General features: G+C 46.8%; 1 protein-coding gene across 2 annotated transcripts in view; it reads left to right on the top strand.

The window, feature by feature from the left end:
- SLC12A8 (solute carrier family 12 member 8) overlaps positions 1–21,834 on the top strand; it is a 53,894-nt gene that overhangs the window by 16,230 nt on the left and 15,830 nt on the right. For both annotated transcript variants that reach the window (XM_038142242.1, XM_038142243.1), the window contains exons 6-7: positions 13,365–13,478; positions 20,401–20,488. In XM_038142242.1, the coding sequence (XP_037998170.1) occupies positions 13,365–13,478; positions 20,401–20,488 (202 nt within the window). The remainder of the gene's footprint in view (positions 1–13,364; positions 13,479–20,400; positions 20,489–21,834) is intronic.

A 21,834-nucleotide genomic window follows, 5' to 3' on the forward strand; every position in this document is an offset into this window, starting at 1 on the left:
GTGGCTCGCTCCTGCTCCAAGAGCCAGCTGGGCTCCTGCAGCCAGGAGCTGGGACTGAGAGGAGCTGAGTGCCTCCAGCAGTCAGGGAGTGCTCTGGGTCACTTGTCCAGATGCTGCTGACCCCTCTGGGCCTGCCAGCCTGCCTGCTCCAGGCTATCCTGTCCCTCTGCCTGGCCCCCAGGGCTTTTGCTCCTTTCCACAGGCTGCCTGCAGGGTGGGGTGGGACCGGCTGATTTTTTGGAGTTAATCCTGAATCCTCCCTTGGCTTCAGCTGGCACTTCCCCTGGGGCTTGGTCACAGTCCCAGGCTGGGATCTCCGCCAAGGGTGGGTAGCGAGGAGAGGGACTCCCTGTTCTGTCTGAGAACCAGGCTCATTGAGCTGCCTCTGGCCACTCAGCTTACAGTTCAGTCCCTCCTCCAGAAACAGAGACCCCCTGTGCTCCTTCCTTCAGACAGGAGACATCCCCGTTCCCTTTCTCCCTAGGCACAGGTTAGTGTTTTTAGCAAGCCTGACACAGGTGAGTTGAAATCAGTCAGAGCTCGACTTCTCAACCCATCACCAAGACCGAGCTACAAATTTTCACGGTAGCACTGCAGGGTTGTTTTGGCTTGTGTATGTCTGTATTTTAATGATGGAGATCCATACCTCAAAATCAACCTGAGTTATTTTGGGAGGAGCAGTGAAAGTGGTGAAGAGGATGCTCCTCTCCCTGACCAGTTTCTCAGAACAGTTTGTGAAACTTTTTGGCCTTTTCACATCCTGAACTTTAGAGTCACGGAAAAAAGAAGATAAGCAGTCCGTTTATGCCCACTATTTTATTTTCCTAGCATATCTCTGCTAATTTTTGTGTAGGGTGACTCCCAAATACTCCCTTTCAATTAGGCGCCTGCTTTCCTGTTTTGGCAGTGGCTCCCAGGTGCCCTGTGAAAGCTGTGGGAGCTCGGGGGGGCCAGCCCTGGGAGGAGGGCTGGTGTTAATTTGGTTGTGCTTTGATGGGGAGATGAAAGGAATCACTCTTTCGTGAGCGAAAGAGGCCCAACAACAGCCTCTTAAATGCCTGGTGGGGTGAGAAATAAATTATCTTGTTAGTAATTCAGTAATTGTGTCCCCTTGGGCTGGGATTCCCCGGTCCTGCAGTAGATGGTACCACGTGGCTGGGGTGAGCGTGGAGCTTGGCTGAGTGGGGCTAAACCCCTCTCCTCAGGCTGAGAAATCTGGGTAGTTCCTTTCTCAGTGATGCAGGGAGGTTTGAAAGGCATATTGCTGTCAGGGTGCTTCTGCTTGGAATTATTTTCCATGCAAACCACATCCTTCATGTCACCCGTTTGGGTTTCAGCTTCCCTAAGCTGCTCACACAGAGCCCAGAAAAGTCATTTATCATCTTCATGTATTCCTCTGAGGACGAGTGCTTTGGAGGATTCATCCCCCTCCAATGTTCTATGGCCGAGCTGGGGAGCTGATGCTGTCCCGTGGGTACCACTGGTGAGGATTTGTGGGAGATGAGTTTTGCCTGGAGCTGCTCCAGCAGACAGGGAACCTGCAATTGTTGAAGTGATTTATGGATATAGACACTCTGGTGGTGTAAAGATGCCTCAAATGCTGCCTCTGGGGCTTCGATGGACTGAATTAATTAAAAATATTCCCACAGATTGAATATGAAAGTGATCAAAGCATCCTAATCAGGGGTTTCTGCTGGGCTCTGTGTTGTTTTATTTTATTTTTGGGCACAAGGGGTGTGCCCCAATATCATAAGAGAGGGTGCAGGAAGGATGTGTGTGTCAGAAGATGATCTGCAGCAAATCCCAGAGGCTTTATCCAGGCTGATTGCTGACTTCCTGGCCTGAGACACATCTGGAAACTGGCACCAAATCCCAAGTAGAAATCACCGTGCGAGCGGCAGCAGAAAAAAAATATAAAATCTCACTTTGCTACTGAACAAGGTACACACCGTGGTGGATAAAGGCAGGAGGCCGCTAATACACTCTTTATTTATTAAAAAACATGGGATTGCTTTTCCCAGGTTTTTCCAATTATAGTGCATTGAATGGCCCTGACATCACTCTTGAGTCGGGGCCAGCCTATTCAACAGTCTGGCGAAGACATTTATTAACTGGTTACCTGCCAATTGTCTGGGCTAGGAGCTGCGGGACAGATGTGTTTTGGAAAGTGATAACATTGTTAGAGGCCTTATTTAGATAGTGAGAGGAAAGCTACACCACTCTGTCCAGGTTCTCTGAAGTAGGTATTTAAAGCAGTTTATTTAGAAGAAAAAAACAAAGCAGTTAGCTTGAGATGCAGCCCTGCTGCCCTGTTTGTAGGTAGGTTTTCACGGTGTTTCCCTGCTGGAGGACATCCAGCAGTAGGACTGCGCTGAGGAGCAGCAGTCTCGATTGCTGCAGATGCTCAGGTGTCAGCACAGCTGCTGCACCCCGGGGCTGGGGCTGCCCTCCCTGTGTCCCTGCTCTGCCGAGCCCAGGCAGCATTCCCGAGCCCACTGCCCCGAGGCATCTCCCAGGAGGTGGGTAAAGAGGGGAGGAGGGCTCAGGGTCTGCGGGTCCTGCCCTCCTGCACCTACTGGGCTGCACTGGGGGTGGATGCCATGTGCATCCCATCTGCTCCTAAAAATTTCCAGCGGTGGATCCTTTGCTGCATCCTTGGGGTCCCTGCTCTAGTCACAGCTATGCCAGGCTTATCCCCTCTTCCTGCAGCCTAAACCCACTGCTTTGGGTCTCTTGAGGGCTTGGCACAATCTGGTGTCCTTCCTTTTTGCACTGAACCACCTTGCTTGGCAGATCTCTGGTGCTCTTCAGTCTCCTCTGGGCTGCTCCAGCCATGGGAGCGAGCAGTCCTGTGCCACGTGCTGCTGGGGATGAGCAGAGTCCCTGCCTCCCCTGAGACCCTAAAATGTGCCACTGAATGGTGCTGTCGTGTACTGGCTGGCCCAGGTCCATTCCTGGAGCCAGCAGAGGGTTTGCTGAGGTTGTTACAGGTTTAATTTTGCTCAGTAGGTAATAGAGTTCCTGATGTACACAGGAGGTTTTGTACACATTGATTTAACCTTTAATTGCTTCGTTGTTTCCCTGTGAAGCAATGCTAAGCTCATCTTCCTAGAACTTGTGAATAAATCCTGAAATACCTTGGCTGGCTTTGTTCCCTGCTAGACTTTGCCTTCATGTGGGCTTTCCCCATCCATTCCTCCAATCAAACCTCCTGGGCAGGCTCTCCTTCAGCAGCAACTTGTTTAATGCTAGAGAACTAATAAAACTGACTGGTTTGAGGAAGATATATATCATCTCACAATTTCTCCTTCTCTCCTCATTGCTGTGTTTGCATGGGACAGCTTTATTTAATTACATTGATATTTTCCCCCCCCTTTTTTTTTTTTGGTGCCACCATACAATAGTTTTCAAATGATGGAGATATTTTACCTCTTCTTTTTTTCATTCCCCCAGGGTTTAATTCCAATCACAGTTCAGTTGTGCCCTGAATCAGCTTTCCTTATTTAGGGTTTTAATTTATTAAAATAACGTCTAGATATTAGATTCTTCCTCCAGCCACTTCACTTCTAGTTTGCATTCCTCTCCTAGGCTAAAGATAAAACTTTGTGTGGGAAATAGGTCCTTATCTACTGTTCATCCACTCTCCTGGCTTGACTTAACAATTTTTTGCCTTTTTTGTCTGTAAGTAAGGGATTTTATCCTGGTTGTACCTTCACTAACCTGGATGGTGGCTCAGTGGTTCTTTCTGGTTTTCTTTCTCACTTGAAGGGGGAAAAGCATCCATTGAAAAATTGATTTTTTTAGGGAAAATGTATTTTATGACTTACACAGAATTAAATTAATAGTTTCAAACAAGCAAACAAAAAATCCTTTTAGGTGACAACATCTTGCTCAATCTTTCCAAAATCAAATGCTGTTTGGTTTGATTTGCATTCTGAAGCCAGACTTAAGTCTGTAGCTCTGTGTGTGTTGCATTTAGAGGATAATGAAAATCTTCCAAAAATGAAAACAAGCTATCATTTTAGGCACAAAATCAAAAAGTCAACAAAAGGAATAATTTTCTTTTGAAGTACCACTGTCATATGGATAATATATCCATAATTTATTATGGGAAGCTGGGAGCATGGGATGCTGTAGTCATGAGGATGGCAGAAGGCTCGTGGCGGGATCTGGTGGATCAAGTTGTATCATCTTTCCTCTGAAAGATGGGGATCTGATCAGCATGGATTGGGCTTTGTCCCAGACAATACATGGAGTAGCTCTGAGATGGAGGGGAGGTCACTCCACCAGTCCAAAGGATGTGTGTCATCACCACTGACCTGCCACTCATTTTCCTCCAATTGTTGTGCCTTGACTCAGCCTAAATTCTGCTCTCCCGAGCCTAGGGCTTTGCACTGGAGAAGTTCTTCAGAGCCTCCCACAGCTGGGCACTCTGGGCATGACTTCCAAGAAAAACCATTCTGTAACTGATCATGATACCCCATTGATGAAAACTATTTTCCTGGAAGAAGGATGGAGCAAGGGACGCTGTACTTCTTGTCCTCTTTGCAATGAATAAAATAATTTTCGCTAGCTGGTTTGAATACCACTGAACAAGCCTGGCTGAAAGTACTGCATCAAAGAAATTAAATAGTAATGGAAAGATTTATATATTACAGCAGGTCTAGTGCTTAGCATTAAATAATACAAAACGTAAGAAGAATTAAAAGAGTTGAAACACCTGTGTTAAAACCTCTTACTTTTTTTCTCCTAACCAGAATTTCAGAGTTTCTAACTGCAGAAAATGTTCATTTTTGGCTTTTTTTTTTTTTTTTTTAATTATTACACCTCACCAAACAGTAGAGAAAGAGTAAGTGCCAAAGAGCTCTACTAGCTACTTCCATGGGCACATTCCTAAGTTTTCCTTTATATTTAAGCAGTGCTTTTGTGATGAGGAGCTGCCTGTGCCGGCTCTGAGTGTGCTCTTGTGTACGTTAGTGGTTTTCCACTTTCCCGAGAAGCTGAGGCAGAGATAAAGCAGGCACACAGGGAGTTGGGCAGAAATTAGCATTTCCTCCCACCCCGTCCACTCCTGCAGGAGATGTGGTATGGCTGGGGGGAGCCTGGGGGGAGCGTGGGCCACCTCCTGATCTGGGAGAGGTGACAGCATCCTGCACATGAAAATTGCTCCATTAGCTAAAGACAAACATCGGAGACAGATTGAAGCAGCTCTCTTTGTTTATTCTGCCTTTTATGCTATTTTTAGCTGCTGGCTAGCCCCCAGTGCTGCAGGTCCATTGCCTTTAGGGAGAGGAGGCGCTCCTGGTCGGATGGCTCTCACGGCTGGGGCGCTCCGAGGAGACGGGCGCGCAGTTACCAAAGAGGATAAATATGTAATGGGATGATGCTGTTTTTTCCGGGTTTCCTCAAACGGATCGGCCCTGGCGCTTCTGCTCCAGTCTCTCCTGCTTGCCTGAGGGTATTCAGTGCAGAGATCCCACGTTCCCCCCCAAAGCCTCCTCTAACACAGCACACCATCGCACTGGCTGCTGTCAAGCCTCTTTCCAAGAAGCATCCTGCAGCAGGCTGACCTGCAGGACGCGCTGCCGAACCCCTGAGCCATTCAAGAAAAGGTCGCCCAGAGTGCTTTCCCTCGACAGCGCTGTCAGCATCCCCTCTTGCTCATTTGTCTGCTGGGCTGAGCGGTGTTTATGCCCGGGGTGATTCATCGCCCTGCGGCAAGATCGCTGGCAGCCGCCAGCGGGACGCCCGGTGCTGCTCCTGCACTAAGGGACATCGTAACACCCCGGGTTTGTCTCTGCCGCTGCCCTAAGTGACATCGAAACAGCCCGGGTTTGTCTCTGCCGCTGCCCGAAGTGACATCGAAACAGCCCGGGTTTGTCTCTGCCGCTGCTGGTGGGGATGCAGGTGCGGTGGAGGGTGGTTTTTGGGAGAGGGTTAATGGTGGGGTCCCCCGGAGCCCCCAGCAGCAGGAAGCCGCATTGTGTGTTGACTTTAAACAGGAGGTTTGGGAGATCAGCTCCGGAGCAGAAAACAGGGACTGGGGAGGAACAAACACTCGCTGCTTCAGAAGGGCGGTGATTTCCTCTCGGGTAAACACGTCATTAATCTCAGGGAGCACATTCTTTTCCATCAAAAGATAAGGGATTCCAGTTGCCTTTCTCAGGGCTTGGCCTTTTTAGATTGTTTTAACTGTGGCTTTCGCTCCTTCAATTACAGACTGTACACACTCTCTCTTTTTAGGTTTGCTGGCTTTATTGTGGGTGCAGAGAAAGTATTGGGCAAGGGAACTGCTTCCCTGCTTTCTTTAAATTTGCTCTGATCCTTCCTCCCCACCACCCTCTTGCCAAACTTTTTCCCCACTAAAACCAGTCTATTTTTTGCTACTTGCAGCTCTGACGAATTTGAAATGTAAGCGTGGTGTTTGTCCTCATTCATGAAACAATCTCCCTAGTGCTGATGATAAAATAGGAGCTTATTTGTTCACAAGTGGAAAAATAGCAATGAGCTTCTCTCCCCACCCTGGGCTGCCTCTTGCTGCTCAGCTTTGTTCTGGCCCTTTTGACTTGCTGTGAGGCGTGGGGCAATGCTGGCTGTGGCAATTTTCAGCTGGCATCGTTCTGGCACGTGGGGTCACAGCAGGGGCAGAGGTGCTGCTTTCATTTCTGCTCCCTGTGGCTTGGGGTCTGTGGTCACTCTGAGCCCTTTTGATCATTAATGTGTTTAACTGGCATTTAGGGATGAAATTACAGAGGGAATTGAGTCTCTTTTCATTCTTACCTCCTCTCCCAATACTTTCTGCCAAGGGCTGCCAACAGCAATGTGGGTTGGGGTGGGGTAAAGCAGGAGCTGAGGAGCTCCCACATCCTGCATCTCTCAGTGCCCTGGCAGCTCAGGCAGATGCTCTGCAACCTTTCTGCATTGTCAATGTGGCCACATGCTGATATGTTAATTGCATAATAACTTCATTTTTATCACTGCATAATCATTGACCTGCACGTGTTCAATACAAAAATTCCTCTCTGTTTTTTCCTTTGCCCAGTTTAAGATTCTTAAGCAAAATACTGAGACTGTGGGAGCTGCCTGCAGGCAGGATGTGGTCCTGAGGACTGAGATGAAGCAAAGTCATGACTTCATCTGTGACATAGGGAGAGGGAATGATCCTGTGTTTGCTCTTCTCCATCTGGGCTGGGCTGCACATGCCCTATCTCCAGCTATGGAGCTGTGCTGCTGCCCACAAGCCCAGCGTGGAGCTGATGTGCTCCTGGCTTGAAGGGCATGTGCACTGCTCCATGCTGACTCACATGGCACTGGTGTTGCTCTGCAGAAAAAGGCAGCCTGGGTTTGGTGCATGTGGTCCCCTGGGTACGTGAGTCCAGTGGTAGCTGGCAGAAGACAGGGGCATTGATCTCATAGTTTGCCCCATCTCCTCAAGCTCTGCTGCCCTGAAGCTCTTCTCTCTTCCTTCTGCTTCTTCCCAGTCTTCCAGCCAAAACCTGTCTATCCAAAGGTGAAGCAGGAGATGTCCTGGAAGACATTAAAACATATTTGTATTCCTGTACAAGTTCAGGAAAGGTCATGTTTATTCTCTGCACTTGTCAGCATGGCTCTGCCGCTCAACGCCCTCTGCTTCCGTGACTCATCAGTTCCTTCTTCATTCTCTTGGAGAACTGGGACTTTCTGGTGAAAACCTGTTAATGCATCCTGCAGGTAGAGTGTCAGCCCACAGCAAGTGGACTGAGCAGTGAACTGGCAGCATGAGAAAACCACCACACCGTCCTCTCTCCACCTCCAGCATTGCTGCCTTCTGCCTGTTTTCCTTCCCAAACTTTCCACATTTTTCTCCTACATTTCTGCCTGCACCTGACCTGTACCAGGCTGGCAGCAGTAGGGCAGTGCCTGGGATCAGCAGTAGTAGTGTGGGACTTGCCTGGGAAAAAATATTGTGAGGACCTCAGGAGAAGAGCTGGGTAGTTGTGAAGGCATGGCTACAGAAACAGGCCAGCCTTGGAAGAGCTTGGGAATGTGATTGTTAATGTTGATGTTACACGAGCCCAACACAGGAAGACAGGTGTGTGCATGGAGGGATGCGGAGGCTTCTGGCTGCCCTGCTTTGATTGATTTATTTTTCATTCTGTTGGGAAAGGTGATTCAAGTGTTATTTGTGACCATAATGCCCTCTTCACGCCTCTTTGATTATGCCAATCCACTGGAGAGGTGCACCATTTTCAGGGCCCATTGCTGGGTGTGCTCTGTGGCACTGCAGGGCTGTGGCTGTGGTCAGCTGGACCCGTGTCATTTTCTGGCACATCCAGCACTTCACTGAGGAGATCCAGAGCCACCCAGAACGTGGCTGTGTTGGTGCACAGCATCTTTCAGAGCTGTTGCATCAAATGATCTTGTGCTGTTCGTTGCCTGAAGTTAAATTTCAGTGTTTGCATGGGGGAGTGGGGGGAACAGAAAGATAAAGTTCTTGGGGTTTTGGCAACATTCACGGCTTTGCACCCATCTCTGCACATCCACAGTTACTGTGTGGATGGTTAACCCTGTGCATCTGCAATTGCTCACTGAGATGCTGAAAAACCTATTGCTGGTGGTGCTTTGGCATCCAAATTTTACTTCATTTAAGGCAGGCATGCCTAACTGTCCTTTGACTAGTGAATATGCTGCTCTCATGTGATAAGCTGTGAGTTGTATGTGTGTTTGAGGGAGTTTGGTCACCACCAGACTATGGTTGAGCTTATTCTGCAGGCAGGAGAAGAATTCGTATTTCAGGGGCTTTTGGGGGGAGAATTTCACTCCTTCCCTGCTGTAGAGCACTCCAGCCTATGTAGGAATCAATTTGGTTTAGGACACCCAACAGTCACCTGACAGACCACAGCCTCTGAGAGTTACCAGCCTGACAGGGCTTGACTTGCCTCTGGGGGAGACAACAGCTCAGAAGTTCTGGGCTTGTAGCTTGCCCTCAGCTAAGAGTTTGGAGAAGGAAAATGTAAGCATGTGGCTGGTGAGGAGTGGAACTTTATCTTACTGCAGAGGGGTGTGCTCAGGTGAGGATGGCACGGTGGGGCCAGGCTGTGAGGACCATTCCTGTTTTCTCCACAGTGGTGTGCTCGGCTATGTGCAGCACCCACACCAGGATCTCGTTCTGGGTGTGTGCTTGGACTGGCATCCAAGGCAAACAGCTGGAATTCAGAACTGATGCCAGAAGGGTTTAGTGGTGGAAGAAGAAATAGGAAAAAGATAGAGAGCAGAGATAATTATGCCAAGGATATATAATTATTCTTTGGCACTCCATGTCTTACACATCACACAGGATCCTGAAAATGCTGAGGTCAGACCTGGGAAATGTGCTGCAAGACAAACACTTCCAGCTGTTCCCCTGAAAGCAAATCTCAGCAAGTACCTTCCAGGAGGGAATGTGTGGGCTCACTTATTTTGGAAAAGAAAAAAATCTCACCATTTCAAGCCTTCAGCATTCACCTTTGTAATTAAAATCTCTAATCACAAGCAGAGTGCAATATGGGACTGTCTTCAGGGAGCTGTTTCTTAAGGTGGTTTTCCATTTTTGCACTATTTAGCCCTGCCTTGGTGCCAGGCTTTACTTAACCTTAAGCTTGTGAACAGGCTTATTGAATTTGGCCAAGACTTAACTAATCTGTAATGAGCTCCAGGTTGCCTGGAACTTGGCAGTGCTGCCGTGCTCTGTGCTGTTGCATAAGGGCCTGACCCTGTGTAACCACAGCTTCGCCTAGAGCCCCTTCTCCAACCTCTTTGAGCTCCCATTCTGGAACCCTGGGCTTCATGGAGGGGCTGCCCTCATAAGGGGAGTCCTGAGTGCCAAAAACCTCATGCTTTCATGCTCTTCCACAGGGTGAGAGGTGGGAGAAAGTACGAGAAAAGCCCAAACCTGCTGGGGAAGAGAGGTGATGCAGTAGTGGCAACCAGATGAAAGCTGGTGCCTCCTCCCAGGCATCTGTGATGGATAGAAAAACATCAGAGTTGTGACCATCTTCCTCCTCCTCTTCTGGCTACATTAGGCTGGTGTACAGCCTCCTGTGGTCCCCTGGCACATATAAATGGAGGATGCTCATCCTGAAAGCTGTTCCATTTCAAACTCGTTAGGTGATTTTTACAGTTTATTACATCATTTTAGTAAGAGCAACTGGAAGGACTTGATTTGTGAAGAATCACAGGAATAGTTCAGACGTTGCTCTAAGTAATTTTTTCCCTATTGTTTATTTAGATCAGCTCAACCACTTGAGAAATGCATTATTTGCTTTCTACTTATTGAGTATCTGATGATGAAAATAAATTGTTACTGCTTTTTATTGTGCATTTCCCATAAGGCTGACATGGCACAGAGAAGGAACCGGATTCCTTTCTTCTAGCATGACACAGGGAAGATTGTTTATAGCACTTCAGCTCCAGCCCTCTGCAAGCCAGCTGAGAGCAGGATCATTAAAGGCAGGATTTAGAGGCTGTGGGGTTGCATATATTGATTGAGAGCAAAATTTTTCAGACAAATATTTTGTAATGAGCAAGGAGGCAGCAATCTGGTTTGGATCTTATACCCAGCAGTAAGCTGGAGGAAAAGATCTCCTTACAGAAAAAATGTATAAAATGATCTTGCCTTGTTTGAAGATCAGAGTGCCAAATATAGACCCTATTGCATTTCCTTCCCTCCTCCTTCCGAAGCTCGTCCTTTTGAAGTGCACTTTCCATGGGATGTGGATAATTGACTCTGCCAACAACTGACCGAGTGCTCTGTTGGTTTAACCGATCCGTCTCAGTTGCTGATTCCTGTTTTGTTTTGGATGATTTTCAGCCCAATTGCCCTGTCAGCTACAATTAGTGGCATTAATATTAATAAGCTGAAAGGTCACAGATGTCTTGCACTGGTCGCAGGCACGTGGGCAGGCAGGAGATGCTCCCAGCACGTTGTCCTCAGCCCCATGCTCATGTGCCCCTAAATTGATGGTGACTGCAGATCCCAGTCTGATCAAAAGGGATGTGAGGTTTGCTTCACAGGAGGGTGATTGAGTGAGAAATGAGGGTGCAGTGACAAGTAACATTTGGATGAACTTCTCTTTAATTAGTCAAGAAGGTTCCTGGTTTCTGTATACAGGGGAAATGTGGAATGGCCTCTCACCTGCCAGAGCTGTGAGGAGAGGAAGCAGAAGTGGGATAGCGTTGTAGGCACATCCTGTGGTTCTTTCAACAAATCCATGGCTGTTGTTTTCTGTGGTTCCAGTGACATCTGCCATGGCTTTGGGCTTTTGTCTCTTCCACTGAGGATTTCCACCTAGGGGAATAAAGTGGGAAAGGGAACAACATACAAATGAATGGAGTTCTAGGGGATCATTTAATTTCTCAAGGTTGATGGGGCTCAGATGCACACAGGTGCAGGTCACACATTGGACTCATGGGTCTCGTGGTCGGTGTGGGGCCATAATACGGCCAAAATGGTACCACAGAGAATGTAGCCTGGTTGTTCACTGGTCTGTACACTTGGCCTTTTGTATGAGGAAGGAAACAGAAGGTACCCAAAGTGCCTCATTTGAATTATATAGCCTCAAAACACCATTGGAAGACCCTAGTTGGAGATGGTTTACTTACAAAGCAGGACACTGTGCCTGGTGAGGTTCTACAACAGTCTGGTTTTGATTTGATGTTATTTGGCATTTTTCTTAACTTCCTGGAGGATGGAAAAGGGAAAGTGCAGATTCAATCTGAAGATGAACCCCAGCTGGGAAGAGCTCGCAGCATCCTGGCAGAGAGGGTCAGGATTTCAGATGACCTCCACAAACTGGGCAAGTGGTATGAAAAGGACAAATTGTGATTAGGGAAAACCTGAATGATAGGAATATGTGAAAGTAAACTGTCAAGAGAGGCTGGAGTTCACTTCACAGTGAGGCAAACTTTTATCAAGTGGCATGGATTTATTTGATGCTGCTGCTTCAAAGTAGTTGGAGAAGGTCTGCAGATCTTTGTGGGGTGAGATGAGTATTTTGTTCACTTTTTAAATGAAAAATTAACATTTCTCTGAGGACACATACTTGGTGAAAAATCTCTTGGCCAAAGACCAACATTTCCCTTGAGCAGTTTGGTAGGAGCTCTGCAAACAGGACATGGGCTGTGCTGTCATGAGCATCAATCCTGGTTGAAGCCACACAGGTCTGGACTTACAGGAACATACAGCCTACACAAATTCCCCCTCTATTTCTCCAGAAGCTGCACTTTCTGCAGACATCTGTGAGGTCCAGAGGTCAGTGTGTTGCACTGAGCTTGTTCCCTGTAAATCTCATCTGGGACTTGTCCTAGCAAAGAGAGCTAGTGCTTTTGCAAAGCCTAGCAGCAGGAGACCTCTTCTATCAGTGTGTTTCCATCCATGTTTGGGCAACACAATGAATGCAGATGTAGTAGGAAACTTTTGATTATCTGTAGGGTTTTCTGTGAAACTTCAAAGCTCTGTGGTTAGTTATATTCTGAGAGTTTAAATGGATATGTCTTGTGCTCAGAACTCTGATTTAATGTTCTGGTTTAATCTATTGTCCAAACATCATTAATGTTGTCTTTGAGGCATGGGACAGCTTTGATGGAGTCTTTTTTTAATTTCTGGCCATCACCCTGTGCAGCCATAAACAACATCCTGCCTGCTAATGAGAAAATTCAAGTTATTGGAGTCACATGTCTTATGGAAATAGATCGTAGTGGCAGGAAGAAAAAAGGAACCGACTTTGCTCACCTTCCACCCCCAGCTGGCATAAGCATTTGGATTACTGACAGGGAGGAGAAATTTCCACAGATTAAGATACTCCATCAAAAAGCAGTGTTCCCTGTTAGAAATGAAATTATTGTTAGATAGTCACATGCATTAATTCCTTAACCTGCTTTTGTGAGTTATCTTTTCTGTCTATAAGCATCTAAAACCTTTCCTCATTAATGCCTTGCATGCCAGCTGTCAGGCTTAACCCTTCCTAACAAATTGAGGTTTGTGGAAGAATTTGAGCCATCCTTCAAGTGCGCAGTGAGGGAGTAGGATCCTCCATTATACCCAGTAAACCAGGCGCATGACATTGGTATCCCACCCATCACTTTGCCCCTCCCCTGTCTTCTGCAAAACTTGTTTGAAAAGTAAAACTTGTGTGTGTGACCTTAGAAAGGTGGGGCAGGAGTGGCAAGCCTGGTTTCTGCCTTCTCCCCCACCATATAAGCTGATGTTCATCCTTTCAGGTGGTCCTTGGAAGCAGCCCCTGCAGGTGCATGTGTTTAGAGGGGGGTGGTCGCTGAGAGCAGCTGGAGGGGCTCCTGCAGCCCTGGCGCTTCCTGGGGTTCTCCTCTCGCCCTCCATGTCTCCACAGAGCACGGCTTCGTCGGCTACTCTGAAGAGCTGATGTTCAACAACACACTGCCAGACTACAGCCAGGGGGAGTCCTTCTTCACTGTTTTTGGAGTGTTTTTCCCAGCTGCCACAGGTACAGTTCAGTTTTATCCTCACCCTTTTTTCCCCCACAGGAACATCTCAGAGATGAGCAGAAGCGAGGGGAGCTCCTCTGGGCTGCAAGGTGAAGTGACCAGGACTGCACTTGGCCATAGTAGACCCAAGTGGTCAATTCAAATGTTCAGGCTTCCTTCCAGTATCTCAAATTTTTTTGCAATCCTGTCTCGTTCACTTGAACGTACTCTTCTGTCTCTGTGGTTAGAAACTGTTGGTGAACTCTGTGGGTTGATGTGGTCCTGCAAATCCTTCCTTGCCAAGGACAAGGCTCAGGCACTGATCTTGGCCAATGCTGTCAGGGCAGAAGGTCTCAAGCCTATTTAAAGGAACTGATCATGATTTATCAAATCAGATGAACCTTATGACTTTATTGCACTGGGAGAGTGGGAAGAGCACAGGAGGACTTCCTCTCCATCCTTACCTTATCAGGTGGCTGAGGTGGGCTGATGCCATTGCCCATAATGGACCCACCACTCTCTGTGTGGTGCCACAGGTTCATTCTTGTATGTCAGCAGAGCTCATATTTATGAGCTTAATCAGATACCTTCATATCATTCATTCCCTTAAGTTACCAGGAAGATGCATGTCCCCTTTCCAGAGCTGACAATCTCCAGTGGGAATGCAGTAACTATCAGCTGAAGTTACAATACCTTTTGTTGATGCTGGGTGTTTTAAGCTATAAAAAGTACTGATTATAAGCAGTTTCCATAGTGATGAATCCTCGGATTACAGAATGAATTTTCAGAGGATCAGCTCTAAGCTACTCACTGGAAGTTGCAGAATTGCTGTGGTACAGGGAGACAAAAGAAAGTGTTTTATGAAACAGATGGGACTGGAGGAATGGTCAGGTAGCAGAAGTCACTTTGTCAGGTGCACCTAGTGCAGGACTTCAAATTTGTCTTTGAGTGCCTCTCTCCCACCTTATCAGGCTGGGTTTTACCTCTGTAGACTTCCTCTTGGAAAACTCACCTTTCTGAACTCTTGGCACCATGGAGATGTCTTCTGCCCTCTTTTTTCTTGTCATTTTTGATTGGCCCAAATGAGTCCCCAAGAGAAAAAGACCTTCCTCATGAGCTCTGTCACTGGTGTTGGAAAGCAGGTTGTTTTCTGGTTCCTTGGTTATAGAAGAAGAAATAGTTATGACAAAACTGTGCAGAAAATGACCGTGATTAGCTATATTAAATGATTTTTTGTCACTGCTAATGCTTGGCTGCTAGGAGGACTGCCAAAGCTAATAGATAGAATTTGTTTAAAGCCCTGGCAGCCTGTTGCTCTGTTTAGTTAGCAGTGGTAATACCAGTAGTAATGTCAAACATTCTCTGAAAATACAGTTTGGGATGATGTATAAATGACTTTGGTTGTTAACACAGCTTTTTCATATGTTCTTTTTAATTGCTTGGTAATTTACGGGATTTAAATTATTCCTTCAGAGTAGCAGTGCCAGTGGTACCATATAACATTACTATCACTCCTGTCACTGCTGAACTGTGGAGTTCAGGAGCCTCATAAAATGCAGGGCTGTGTTTGGTGCTCTGCAGGAAGAGCTTGTAGTCTGATTAAGAAATTTCTAGGATGGGAGTCAAAACTTCTGTGCTGCCAGTGCTGCAGCTTCAGGGCAGGCAGCGTGATGCAGAGGGTGAGTGGCACTGAGGAATGACAGGGACAGGCTAGCACTGCTCCCAGGCTGTCCCCTCCGGCCTGTGGTCCTCCCCACAACCCACCTCAGTGGCACCCACCTCTGCTGGAACTCCCACAGGGACCTGGTTGAAGCACTGGAAGCAAAATCCTTTGCCTTAAGATACAACAGAAAATTGGGGAGAGTTTCAGCAAAACAATATGCTGTTTAGTTTTGAGGGGTTACATTGAGCCAGTTTGAAACAGTTCTTTGACCCACAGCAATGTTCTGTTTATCTTTAATTATAAAATGTTGTGTTTACTATTTTTAATTTGTAGCATATGCTAGCTTACAATTTAAGATGCTATTTTCATAACAAAGTTTTCAAAGAAGAATATTTTGGAAATTGTGAAACAAATTGTTTGGGCCTTTTAAGATGAAATATTCCTCTTTGAAGTGAAACTATTTTGATCTCTTCAGGATAGGCTTCTTCCTCTGTCTCTGAGATGGCTATCTGAATTCAACCAGTCTGAGTTTGGTCTCTGAGATATACTGAAAAGTGGCTGTAAGTTGCCCATTTCCATCAGACACAGCAGTGAAACAGAAATGTCTGAAATGCAGGCCAGTAGCTGTAACAGCAAAGAGGGGCAGCCACTACCCCTCTTTGAAGGGAGGAGGACCTGTGGGGAGACCCACAGGTGGAAGGGAGAGCAGGACCTGTGGGGAGACCCTTGCCAGACCAAACAGGCAGGAGGAGCAGCTGGGGACATGCTTCAACAGATGGGCATAGGATGGTCATCCCAGCCTTTTGCAGACCAGTAGCATCATGCTGCCTCCTGGGAGCATCCTCCTTCGGGTGTTTTGCTCCAGGTCAGGTTGTCTTCTCTGTTCCTCTGTGTTGTATTGGTATGACTCCAGCAGTGTGAGTGAAGTTACCCCAGTTTTACGGCTGAGCACTGGTAAGCAGAGGCTGGTCTGTTTGCTACCTGTGCAATAGCTGTTTAAACCATTTCAGCTGATGTTCAGTGCAGCTGGCCTTATTTCCCCAAGTTTGTCATTTAATCACAGGGAAGTAGCCGAGACATCCAAAACAGACATCTAGAGCTGGCCTAAATGTGAGAGCATGGGCACGGAAGACTGGGATTTGCTGGCTTCAGTCAAAAGACTGAAATATAGCTGTGGAAAATGTGAATATGCCCCTATAGAGGTGCTGTGCATTAAGCAGCTGTTCTTCTGCATGTTCTTAAATACCTTCTCAATGCACGCATTTTGCTGCTGTGCTGTGGACACTTGGAGACCCACCCAGCCAGGGCTTTTCAACAGGAGGGAGTCTCAGGGGCCGCCTGCCCACAGCCAGCTCCCAGCAGCAGCCATGCAGCCGTCAGTGCATTTTTAAAATTAAAATAAATGCTGTTTCTGTTGTGCAAAAAATGTTTTTCTACTAAATCCCCAAGGTTTTCTGTCTAATGAAAGAAGTGTGTTGTCTTGTGATACAAGAAAGTAAGATGTCATTTGAAGCAGCGTTAGTGGAAAATATCACTGCACAGAAAGCAGTTCTGAAATAAACCATATCTGGCACTTGCAAAATGACAGCAAATAGATTTAGAAGTTTTGGGCTAAGTTATCAGATGATGTAAACTGGCACAACTCCATTGAAGTCTGTGGCAAGGTGCCAGCTTACATCAGTGGAGAAGTTGGCCCTTAAAAAAAATTAGCTACAAGCCTTATCTAAGATTTTCCATTCTTCACCTCCTGGGTGAAGGAAAAACATCACCTTTTATATTTTATAGTAAGCTCAGTGAAAAATGCACTGGGCGTTTGCAGGAGCGATCATATCTGCAGCTATAAAGCGTGGCTGGTGGGGCTGGTGGCTGTGCCTGACACACAATGTAGGTGGTCCCCTCATGCACGTATCCACCCCCTGGATGATGCCCAGGACCAGATTACACTGGGAATAGCAGCAACGTACAGACTGTCTCGGCCATAATTTCCTGGCTGGGTTGACTGTGTTTTCATGCTTCTTTGTCCAGAAGCTTTGTCACTATCTGCTGCTCTCTAAGATAATAGGCAGTGTGGAAAATCCAGCCTGCTATCTCATTGAAACAGAGAGGCGGATAATTTTCTCCATGGAGAATCTGCAGATATGATTGCTTGAGTTCAGAAGGGATTGGCCATTTCCCTAGGGACAGGCCTGTGTCTGAAGGAAAGAACATCCCAATTTCTTCCTATTTTGACTGCTAGGAAGGACATGCAGAAGGAATCTGCAGTGAGTGTTGTGATAGTTCTGTATCCGCACTGTCTGCCATACGTGTTCTTAACTTGAAGGAAAAAAAGAGCATTTTCAGAGGAAAGACTGATTTGTTCAGGAAACTTGTTAACTCAAAGGGTTTAAAAGGCTGCTGGTGGTGGAGTGGTGGCTCTGGCATTGTCCATACATCGGTACTACCAGATTGTCCATACCTTTGCCCTGGTCATGTCAGAGTCGTAATTGCAGCACAGAGGAGACGGCTTTGGCCTGAGTGGCTGAGAATATCTGAGTTGCTTCCCTCTGTGGTGGCCTTGACCTCTGGTTGTGGAACCCATGGAACTCTGGTGACCTCCTGGGAGCCCTGACAGAAGCTAGTGGTGTTGAGTGGCCTGGGTGTGACCCCTGGTCACTGCTGGGCAGGAGGTCAATCACCAGCCTCAAGATCCTCTTTATGTGGGCTCTGGGAAGTCATCTCCTGGCTGCTCCCGAGCGTGTGTGGGTCTGTGGGAGGGAGGCAGTGAGGCAGCCCAGGCTGTGCAGTCATCGCTGTGCCGATGACTCACGTCTTCAACTTTTTTATGTTCAGTCCAGAAAATGCCATTTTGGTGTTTCCTCAGTGCTTTGCTGAGGCAGGAGTTTGGATGAGGAAGAGGTGACTCAAGCAGGGAGATTTAAAGGTGGTGCCAGATGTTTGAGAGACTTGGCCAAGAAGCACATGAGATTAACAGCTGTCCTTCTGACAATAGTTTGCTCCCTTTGGAATAAAAATTCAGAGAATTCTGAGTTTCCTGCTTTGTCTCTGAATTGCAAAGTAGCATGTCATCAAAGAGTGCTTCATAGAGAATTTATTTAGCATATTTGTGACCATTTCTATGGACTTCTGCCTTCCTAACATTTCTTACCTCTAGCTAAGCCCGTTGTGTAACTGTTTGAAAGGAGCAGGGCTTGAACATTGCACGGAATCTTTATCTAGAGAAAACCAGAGCAGCTGACAGGCTTTTAGCTGTGCTGCTCAGAAGTATAGCCACAAAATAGTCTTCCAGGAGAAAATTAAGAACTTGATTTGTAATGCTTTCAGTATGGTGTCAAGGATTCAAATCTGGTCTGAGTTTGGAAGAAAAGCTCTTCCAGGAGCTGAGGAATGCCACGATTCTGTGGGGACCAGGGAATGCTCGCCAGGGCTCTGGCTCCATGGTGGAGATGACAGGAGAAGATGGCTGGTGAGTGGACTGATCAAGGGGGGAAAAAAAAGAGGTCATCAAGAAAAAAGCATTAATAATAAACAAATAAATAAAACCCTGGATGTGTTTGGCAGCAGGAGAGTGCCTTGTGCTCATTTGTATGCTGTCCTCACAGCAGAGCAGCGAGGAGAGGAGGTGTTACAGTTCCCTTTGAGCAGATGTGGAGATGGTACTATGAAGATGCACAGCAATGCCTGGGACAGAGCAGAGCAGAGTTTGTGTTCCATGATTAGCAACCCAGCCGTTGCTGACAGCCCATCAAAGGCCAGGATCTGTAGGGAATAGGGAACAGGGAGGCCATCCATCTGGCTGATTTGGGTTTGTCCCTTTCACCCTGAGATTGGTCCCACGGCTCTTGTCAATCCTCCATCTTGGGGAAAAACCCTTCCAAGCAGAAATCTGTGTTTGAGTTTAAAATGCAGTGGGCCGTTGCTGATTTAGAGCTGTAGTCACTCAGATTTGCAGCTGCAGAGACTGACTTTGTCATTCTTGTGCCCTCTGAACACGAGGGATGGCTGCTGGCCTTGGCAGCCACAGTGGACTGGCGTGTGGTTGGTCCCCTGCTGCAGGGGCTGCCAGATGCTATGAGTGCCATGGTGCCATGGTGCTGGCATCCTCCTTCCCATTGTTCTGTGGTGATCTCACCCTGGCCCCAGGGACTGTGCCATCAGCACTGCTGGTTGGCTCCTGGCCCACATGTTCTTATGGAGACATTAGTCTGACATCCCAGGGGGCAACAGTGATGGGCACAAGTTAGAGTCCTAAAGTATTTGGTCCTGCCTTCAAATTATCCATATTCTCATCAGGAGTCTAAATCATAGATATTTATTTATTTATTTATTTATTTATTTATTTATTTATATTTATAGCACATACCTGAAGTATTCTAAGAAAACTTTTGGAATAATGTGGCAAGGGAATCTCTGTTTTCTTGACAAGTCTGGTATGACTCCTCCTTCTGCTATGGACAAAGCCCCTTAACCAATCTGTACCTTGGCTTTCTAGTCTTAGTGTAGAGACTCTAATCCTCTGATTCATCCTGTTTCCCTCTCTTGCACCTTTAGATGGTAATTTTTTTAGGCTCAGGACTGTCCCTGATTGTATAATACCCTGTACTCTGGCCTAAAATAACAGTTCAGTATTTTATTCTTAGTCCTAGCATGTGTTTTCTACGTGACACTGGGACAATCACTTGCCTTCTCAGTGTTTCTGTTTTCCTATCTGCAAGGCAGAGATAATGCCTACTTCCAAAGCAGATCCCTTGGCTGGAAGGTGCCACCTACGTGCCGAGAGCCCTGTTATTCCCTCTGCTAATGTGATCATCATTTAATATGGACAGGACATTCTGTTTTGTAGCAGTGGCTGTCCCCTGTGAATGCAGGGACCTGTAATGGATCTGGACTGGGGGTTGTACCACCTGCTGCATGTGCTGCCCTGATGAACAGTGGCATTTCTCTTTTCAACAGCTGGGCAGCATTGTCTCCTGTTAGGTTTGTATGAAGATAAGATGGGTTTTGTTCACAAACTGCTTCCCCCCCAGCATTGTTCAAACCAGACAGAGGCTTCTTTGATGTGTTAGTGGTGACTTGCTTCTGTTAAAGACATGAACAGTTTTTTACCAAGCAATTGATGGGAGCCAGTATTTGTCTGTGTGGCAGTGCAATGAAGTGATAGAGTTACTGTTCTGAAACAATCACTGAACTGATTGATTAAATTATATTACATATTGCAATGTGTATTGTATATACCATAACTTAGATTGATTCTAAATTGCACTTGTGTCTGCAAAATCCAGGTGTGATGGCTGGGTTCAATATGAGTGGAGATCTCCAGAAGCCTTCTTCCAACATCCCTCTGGGGTCTCTGGCTGCTATTGGCACCTCGTAAGTCATTGCTTGGGGAAAATTTGCTCTGGAGACTGCCCTGAGTGTGACCAATCCATTTCATATTCCCATCAGCCTTTTATTAGTCAGCCATCTGGAAAATCAAAGAGTGGCTCTCATTCAAATTGTCATCCATTAGCACCACGTACCCTGGGTGGGCTGGAGATGTTTGCTAGTGAGGATGTACTCAGTCCTTCCACTGCTGGGTGGGATTTGTGCTGGTGCTGGGTGCTTGTGTTGCTGCAGCCTGGCTGTCCCAGAGTGAATGCAGAGTTCTCCAGGGCTTGGGGGAGGATGATTTTGTCATTCACTGCTGTTGATTTCAGAGGGGTGGGGAGGGGGGGGGTTGTTGCTTTTTCTTCTCCCCCTTGTGTTCTTTTTCTATATAAATAGAAAAGAAGTATCAAAATTTTGTATTTTTTATTGCTGGGCAAATGAGACCAAGAGAGGTGAGATGGCCTACCCACCTGCAAGACAGGGGAAACAGAGGTCCTGCATCACCAAGTTGTGATCTTCCCAAGGCAATGCTGCTTTCCAGGAGAACTTTCCACTGCTGCTTATTTAAAAAAGAAGCCCTCAGTAGGTTTTCCTGCCTGATTTTATTGCCATCTAAATTGCCTTTGAAATTATTTCTTTTAATTGTGTACCAACGTTCAGTCAGGAAGGAAGATTCTTCACAATTTGGAGGCATTCCTGCTGGAATTGGTGCTTAAGAGGGGGGATTCCACAGGACACAGAAGTATCACATGAATCCATCTATCCAAGGCTGTGGTCATTCTCTTCTCTGGGCTTTACAGACAAAATTATCCCCTAGCCTGAGTATGGAAAGGCCAGAACTCCAGAAGAGGATCTGGCTGAGGCTGCAGAGCAGGCTGGCTGTGCTGTTAATGCTGCTGCCAGATGGAGGGACCTGTGTACCTGCAGAGCCACAGAATCACAGAACAGTTTGGGCTGGAAGGGACCTTTAAAGCCATCCAGACCCCACCCCTGCAATGAACAGGGACTTCTTCAACCAGATCAGATTGCTCTGAGGAAACATTAAAGGTCCATCCTGACCTTGAATGTTTCCAGAGATGGGGCATCCACCACCTCTTGGGGCAGCCTATTCCCATGTTTTACCACCTTTATTGTAGAAAATTTGTTTTTTACAACTAGTCTGAACTGACCCTCTTTGAGTTCATACCATTACCCCCTGGCATTTTGTTACAGGCCCTGCTAAAAAGTCTGTCCCTCAACTGGGATATTTCCCCCCTGCACACCTAAGGGGTGGAGGTAGCCCTGCAGCCATGCAGTAAAATGGGTTGGTGTCACATTTATCCCTGAAGCTAAATCATTCAGGAACCATG

Source organism: Motacilla alba, chromosome 7 (assembly GCF_015832195.1).
Source record: "Motacilla alba alba isolate MOTALB_02 chromosome 7, Motacilla_alba_V1.0_pri, whole genome shotgun sequence".
Taxonomy (NCBI): domain Eukaryota; kingdom Metazoa; phylum Chordata; class Aves; order Passeriformes; family Motacillidae; genus Motacilla; species Motacilla alba.